The following is a 7751-nucleotide window of genomic DNA, read 5'->3' as shown; positions in this document are numbered from 1 at the left end:
ATCTAAAATATCTTCATGGAAATCTATCAAACGGGAGAAATCTCACCAAAGGGTCTCACACGTGGTAAAACCTGCAAAATTACTATACACTGTTAGATCTCACCGGATAGCTCCCCGCGATGCACATTAGATTTAATGGGTAATTGTCTACCATATACAAGGCATGTCACACGCCATAACAGGTATGATATCATTCCCACTATTCTAAGTTACACATCGCTGACCTCACCGACTTGAGCATCAAAATGCTAATCTTACATACTCATCTCGTTTTGCATCTGCATCAGAAATTCGCGTAGTCGCACAGAAGGACTCACTTCCAGAACACTACTGATCCTTTGTTCCGTGATTTGAACAATTTTCATAAAATATATTTAAAATGTTTTTTTAAATATATTTTATTTATAAAAATGAAAAAAAAAGCCACCTAAATTTGTTTAATAGTGAACATTTAAGCGTGACACAAAATTATTAGCGATTTATTTGATGACTCACTTATACTAGTATTTAAGAAGCTCGATAGAGTGCGGAGCGGGGAGTAAGTGTACAAAGTATTAGCGATGTTTATTTCTTTACTATCTATCTGAACCCGAAGAGAAAGAAAACCCCCAAGTGTAAAACCCTAGAAATTGAGAAATTTCAATCTCAAATTCTCAATTTCAGAGTTTGGGATTGAGAGACGAAGCTGCAATGGATTTCGACGAGTACGATTATCTGGAGAAGACAGTGGAGGAGCTAGAAGACAAAGATTCTTCTAAGAAGGGGAGGGAGAGTATCGACAGGACCGAAAGGAGCTACAGAAAGCGCGATGAGATCGAAGATGGCGCTGAATTGAAGAGGAGCAAGAGGTCCAGTGGCGACGACGATGAACATGTCTCCAGGAAGGATAGAGATCGTGATGATGACCGCGACAAGGAGCGTCGTAGGAGTGGTAGGGATAGGGACAGAGACAGAGACGGTGAGAGGAGTAGCAGAGACCGAGGCCGAGATAGGGAGAGAGATGGGGATAGGGAGAAAGATAGGAGAGACAAGGACAGAGAAAGAGAAAGGAGAGAGAGGGAGAAGGAGAAGGAGAAGGAGAAGGAAAAGGAGAGAGAAAGGTCCCGGAGGAGCAAGAGTCGTTCGGAGCGAGAAAGGGAAATAGAGCGGGAGGAGAGAGAGAGGTCTCGGAGAAGCGTAAGTCGGTCTGAACGAGACAGAGAGAAGGAACGGGAGGAGAGAGACAGATCCAGGAGGAGCAGAAGTCGTTCTGAGCGTGATAGTGTTAGAGAACGGGACTTCGACATGAGAGATAGCCGGTAACACACTTTCCCTTAACTTAATCTTCATTCTTGTTTGTTAATTCGGCTCTTAACTTAAACTTTTTGCTATGATTTTGGGCTGTCATGCCTTTGCAAGTGTTTTCAGCTTAGGTTTAGTTGTTAGCTTGTGTTGTTTATAAGCTATGCCGCAACTAAATTGACTGTTTATTTGGTGCGCACTCCTTTGGAATGAGTTTTATTGCTCTGCAACTTATACTTGGCTTAACCCTGTTCCTTTTGCTCCCTGGTTATTCAATTCTTTAATACAATTTTTTGACAAGCATACAGCGTACCATTGAAAACTGTCACCACCCATTCGAACTCTGAAACCATGTTTATCCCTTTATACTGCGTTATCATCCTAGGCATACATTACATCCATCTATTTATCCATTTCTGGAACACAACCATACCACCAGATGGGTTAGATGTAAAAAGACCACATCCCAATTTTATTTAACAATGCAATTATATTTTCACAAAATATTCATACATAATCTACCCAAATAAACTAGTAAACAGTGATTTCGTTTAATAGATAGATTGATTCTATAGGTTCATTAGCTCTACAACCAACCATGACTGATTTTAGGGTGTATCCTTGTTAAATGGACCCCATCAAAATGTTTTGCTATATCATGATTAGTCAATGCTCAAGTTATCACACATAATCTGAGGAATATGTATGGAAATGTGCAGTTCTGCAAACAATGATAACAGAGAATTTTCAGCAGCTGTATTTGCCAAAAATCTGTACTCTGCCTCAGTCTCCAAGCGCACAACGTAGGCCTGCTTTCTAGACTACCAAGATACCGGATTTGGGCCAAAGTAAATGCAGGGTCCTGATGTTGATTTCCGATCACCCGGGGCCAGGCTGCACCATAATAAGCTTTAAGAGGGACTGGCTGTCTTAAGTCAGCTGTGTGGTTTTTGCAGCAGCAACCCATGGTGGATAGTCCCATTCAGATACCTCTGTGTGATCTCGAGTTATTGACTGCCTTCCTATGATTCTCCAGTGGTCACGACATGAACTGTTGTTCACTGCAAATTGATCTCGTGCTGGGTTTTATTGGCATACTGCTAGGGCACCCCCTATTGAACTGTAGAAAGTAGGATCATGCAAATAGTTGGCTCCAAATCTGTAGAATTTTAGATTTGTTATCATGGAAGGGGAAGAGATGCCCTTTGAATCAGTCTTGTGAGTTCCATCCTAGAGATTCTCTTAATCTTGTTGCTGATGAAGTCCTTTAGCAACTATCCTGGCTGCATTAATGGTCTCACCAGGGTTTCTTTATTTTTGAAAACCCATCTGCAGCGTGAAGGAGAGGAAATAGAGATCAGGTCTGATTTTGAAGCAACATGTCATATTCTTTCATGGCAGTGAACCAGTGAGGTTCTGCCAAAGCTTGCTTAGCTGTGCTTGGTTCTCTGTGTTCCTTTAACAAAGTAAGCACCAATCAGGGATGGCAAATGCCATTCTCTGCTCTAGTCTGCATGGTTGTGAGTGTTAATTTGAGAGTATAACAATAGATTCTGAAATGATGACTACTGTTAAAATTTTGAGACCTTTACCCTCTCAAGATTACGGTTTTTGGGCTTAATATTAGCCAAGTAGGTTTAGGTTTATGCTTGTTTGAAGTAACGTTAGTAAGAAAATGAGAGAAAATCAAGAACCAAATGAAGAAGTTGGAAGAGAGAATTTGAGAGAATCTGGGCTATAATCCATGAATATGTTTTCATTACATTAGCTGACTGACCGAAATGAATCATTTAGAGAGGCACAACTCTCTTCAACAATTGTTGTTACTTAACTTTTGCTAGAATTCAGTCACAGTCTTACAATTCAGCATACTAACACTAGGTTAAAAACTATACACGTATACAAATAAGCTACACAGAATACTAAGTATGACCTATTACAATGTCATGAGATATACAATCTGAACTCTGAATATCAGGTTCAAATTTGCTGAACTTTTCTATGCATGTAATGGCTATATTTTAATGTGAATTGCAGGAGACTTAGGGAGAAGAAGGAAGCTGTGGAGCCTGAGGCAGATCCAGAAAGGGATCAAAGAACTGTTTTTGCCTATCAGGTTATTTGGTTGGCCCTGTTCTGTTTTTGTCTTGGATTATATGATCTGATATAATTGAGTATTTGGTGTCCTGTTCTGATTATTGCCAATGTGCTGTGATGATTTCAGATGCCCTTAAAGGCAACAGAAAGAGATGTTTATGAATTCTTCTCAAAAGCTGGCAAGGTCAGTTGATTTTCATTAGTTTATTATCTATTTTTACTATTTAAAATTTGTGAGATAATTAATTGGAACTTTCTGTCGCTCGAGTGTATATACTGTGCACTGCAAACATATATTATTATTTTATGATATTTCACATAATCTATGATTGAGTGTGTTAACACCGACACTTTTAAGAAATTTCTAAGAAGTGTCAGGTGTCCCGCATTTCCTTAAATTATTAGTGGTGTCAGTGTCCGTGCTTCATAGATAATCTCCTCTCTCCCTGCTCCAGTTTCAAGTTATCTAGCGACTGTATTGTGCTCAACATTCTGTATCTATGTGGGGAGTGCACTAATGGTTGTTATGTTTAAATATTTCCATCTCCTGGATGTAGCTATGTTTGGGCTGACTTATTTTGGCATTAAAAAACTACTTTTAGGTTAAACTAAAAATAAGAATATTAGAAATAAAAATAAGGTTGTTTTGTAATTTTTTTTTGCTTAAAAGGTATTTTTATTAAGAATTTGAGTATAATAATTAAAAAATAGATAAATATCAAAGGTTTTCTACTTGATTTGAAAAGTTCTTTATATCTAGTTTTTATATATAAAAGATAAGTTCCTTTTTTAAATAAGATATTTTTAAAGATTATGTTTGGCCTAACTTCTTTTAAGGAGAAGTTAAAAAAAGTCAAGCCAAAATGAGCTGTAGTCGTTTGGTTCCTTGGTGTGAATGACTTACTTTGTCTAGTGATATTTACTCAGTTATTTTTTATTTCTGATGTACCTCGTTTGCAGGTGAGAGATGTTCGTCTGATCATGGATAGGAACTCAAGACGATCTAAAGGAGTTGGGTATGCTCTTTATTGTAAAATATTTTATTTCACTCTTCATATGCGTGCACTAATATGGTATTAGGATATCAACTTTCAAGAATCATGTTTAACTGTATTCTTAAATGAACTAGCAATGCGATAATGATGAGGGATGATGGGAATACCTTGCACTCATGTTTATTCAATTCATGCTGCGTACTCAAGGTAGATGACATGATCTTGGTTTTCTTTTGGTCCTTTCCCAATTTGCTTCCTCTATGTTGACATACACACACAGTGAGGATTTCTTATGCTGTTGAGCCTTTTCAGTTTATATCACTTGAACTGATTATGAGGTATATTATCTTATAAGTTTGACGCGGAGGAAGTTTTCTCCTGCATTTCCTTTCTTTCTTTTATTTCTCCTCTTTTTTGGGTGGGGATAGCCACTTGGATGCGATGCTCATGAAATTGGCTTGTTTGTCTCTTAGAATTGATTTGATTAGTGTGAGTCACAGTACTTCGTCAGCTTTAAGTTGGTTATTTTCCTTGAACACAAGTTAAGATGAATTGCTGGTTTCTAATCCTCCTAATGTTGATGGTTTAATGCAGTTTTTCCTCTCTAATTTGGTCTTATTATTTCTTGATTGAAATATATGATTCAGTTTGTACTTTTTACTATCAGGCTAACAATTTTTTTACATGAGTCAGATACATCAAAAGATACTTTCTGGTTGAGCTGTCTTCACTAGAGTTTTTTGTTTCACTACATCTCTTTGCTATGCTTTGTAAGTTTTGATTGCAACTGTTGGTATATTGTAGTTCTGAAAAGTTGATGCAAGTATTTGATGAGGTTGCAGGTATATTGAATTTTATGATGCAATGTCGGTGCCAATGGCAATTGCTCTCTCTGGTCAACTTCTTCTTGGACAACCTGTAATGGTCAAACCTTCTGAGGCTGAAAAGAACCTAGTTCAATCTAATACTACAACTGGAGCTGCTGGTGTGGTCGGACCATATGGAGCCGTGGACAGAAAACTGTATGTAGGGAATCTTCATTTCAATATGACTGAGAGCCAGTTGAGAGAGGTATTTTTGTTTTCTGTCCAGTGAATCTTTTGTCAGTGCCATCCATTCCTAGGAATTTGAAATGACAGTGTTAAACGATATTTTGAAAATATAACTTGATTTAGCCTGATGTCAGACTTTAACTAATAAGAATGTTTTGTTTGATAATTTGTCCCTGATCAGCTTCTGACATTTTTTTATTTAAATTTTAGATTTTTGAGCCATTTGGTACTGTGGAGGTTGTGCAACTGCCTCTTGACCTGGAGACGGGACATTGCAAGGGTTTTGGATTTATTCAAGTTCGTTACTGACACTTCACTTAAATTTTTTTTGTTTCTGATAAATTACTGTTACTTACCTTTTTCCCTTATCAATTCTTGGACAGTTTGCCCACCTAGAGCATGCAAAGGCTGCCCAGAGTTTAAATGGAAAGTTGGAAATTGCTGGCAGAACTATCAAGGTAGATTTATTCTCTTCGTTTTTATATTAACTTTTTCTGTGTGGGTCTATTTGCCTGTCCTTATATTTGTAACTAATGCTGTTTATCGAACAGGTTTCATCTGTAGCAGACCATGTTGGAGGCCAAGATACAACAGCAAAATCTGCAGATTTTGACGATGATGAAGGCGGATTGGTAAGTCTACACATTTAAAACTAAATGAATAGACTTGACCAAAAAAAAAAACTAAATGAATAGCTTCCACAGGACAATGTGTCACTTAAATCTCTATCTCATACAATAAATATGCTTAGGTGGATGATTATTTTCTCAGTTTGTTAGGGTTGATTGGCAAGAAGTTTTACTTCAAGTTTTCATTATTATTTTAGTAACTGTAAATTCTAGCTTAATTGTTTGTATAGACTTGATAAATGTATTGAAGTTTTAGTTCTATTGAGTGTTGACTATGTTTTAGTCAGAAACTGCCACTTTTGCCCCCTATCTTGGGCCGGGTGTTTGTACTTAAGAGTTGCTATGGTCTCTTTTCCTATTTATTTCAATTTTCTTCCTAGTTATGAGTTCCGTGCTCATTTATCCTGCTTTTTCTTACTTTTTTACAAACAGGCTTTAAATGCTCAATCAAGAGCATTGCTTATGCAGAAGTTGGATCGCTCTGGAATTGCTGCAAGGTTCATCTAAATATTTTATTCTTATATTCTTTAAATATGCCCATTATCTTAACATATTCCAAAAACTGCAGCATTGGCTTACCCATGAATGGGTCAGTTCCTGCCCAGCAGGCTATTAGCTTGCCTATTGGTAATCCTGGATTAATACCAGCACTAGCTCTACCAACTCAATTTATGCCTACCCAAGTGGCCGAACCTGTCGGAATCCCCAGCAACTGTTTGCTGTTGAAGAATATGTTTGATCCAACCACTGAGGTTAGTTTTAACTGATTGATTAGGATACTCTATACAGTTTCATTTAACTGAATAATTACTAATATCCGTAATTACGATATGCAGACAGAGCCAGATTTTGATCTAGACATCAAAGAAGATGTAGAGGAAGAGTGTTCTAAATATGGGCGGGTGAAGCATATCTACGTGGACAAGTATGTTTGTAAATTAGTGCACTCAGACATGCATACTCCATCCCATATTTTTTTATTTCCAATATCATTTTGTGCGTACCTGCAATTTTATTTATTGATTCACTTTGTATACAGAAATAGTGCAGGTTTTGTGTATTTGATGTTTGAAACAGTGGAAGCAGCAAGTGCTGCTCAGCGTGCAATGCACATGCGGTGGTTTGCCCGCAAAATGATTTCAGCTATATACATGGTAAGCATAGGTCTCTTATCTTGCTCCTTGTGCCTTTTCCTTCAAACAAGAATTTTAATGGTTTTTTTTGTTGTTGCAGCAACCTCAGGTATATGAAGCCAAGTTTAAAGGGGAAGTGTGAAGAATTGCTTCCAGGCTTTTTGTGGCTCTTAAAGACAACATTCTGCTTATTTTTCTCATACTAGTTTCAGAGACGGAGTCTAAGTTAATGAATTCAGATTGGTGACTTGTATCATTAGATGTATGATTACAGAAATTCAACTGTGGTGATAGTCATGATCAATAGTTGACTATTTTGTATCTTAATGTATTTTATCAGTTGTTTTTGACCATTTATACTCGTGGCTACAATACTTGCTCACGACGTGGGAGTACTATTTTTTATATTTATTGAACAGCCAAGTTGTGAAAATTTGCGATAGTAAAAGGTATAGAGATTTTGCCATTGGTGCCTAATTTAAATGACTTCAAAAAAAGAAAAACGAAGGGTTGATAAAGTGGTGACTACTAAATGATGACCATGGTACTTCAAAAAAAGAAAAA

The 7751-nt window shown here is 37.1% G+C and overlaps 1 protein-coding gene across 1 annotated transcript; it reads left to right on the top strand.

The window, feature by feature from the left end:
- The first annotated feature begins 526 nt into the window (after positions 1–526).
- LOC127080130 (uncharacterized) lies at positions 527–7544 on the top strand. The gene is made up of 13 exons (XM_051020462.1): positions 527–1298; positions 3319–3397; positions 3506–3562; positions 4339–4394; positions 5216–5444; positions 5636–5722; positions 5809–5883; positions 5977–6057; positions 6487–6551; positions 6623–6806; positions 6891–6979; positions 7094–7208; positions 7288–7544. The coding sequence occupies exons 1-13, from the start codon at positions 691–693 to the stop codon at positions 7327–7329; spliced, it is 1767 nt and encodes a 588-aa protein (XP_050876419.1). The 5' UTR covers positions 527–690; the 3' UTR covers positions 7330–7544.
- The last annotated feature ends 207 nt before the right edge of the window (positions 7545–7751 follow it).

This window comes from Lathyrus oleraceus, chromosome 5 (genome assembly GCF_024323335.1).
Source record: "Lathyrus oleraceus cultivar Zhongwan6 chromosome 5, CAAS_Psat_ZW6_1.0, whole genome shotgun sequence".
Lineage (NCBI taxonomy): Eukaryota > Viridiplantae > Streptophyta > Magnoliopsida > Fabales > Fabaceae > Lathyrus > Lathyrus oleraceus.
The sequence above is the reverse complement of the archived record's forward strand: the minus strand, read 5'-3'. Positions and strand labels throughout refer to the sequence as shown.

Coding starts and splice junctions, on each gene's coding strand:
- LOC127080130 (XM_051020462.1), top strand. CDS start 691: ATGGATTTCGACGAGTACGATTATCTGGAGAAGACAGTGGAGGAGCTA. Junction 5,445..5,635: donor CTGAGAGCCAGTTGAGAGAG/GTATTTTTGTTT, acceptor TTTAAATTTTAG/ATTTTTGAGCCATTTGGTAC. Junction 6,980..7,093: donor AAGCATATCTACGTGGACAA/GTATGTTTGTAA, acceptor CTTTGTATACAG/AAATAGTGCAGGTTTTGTGT.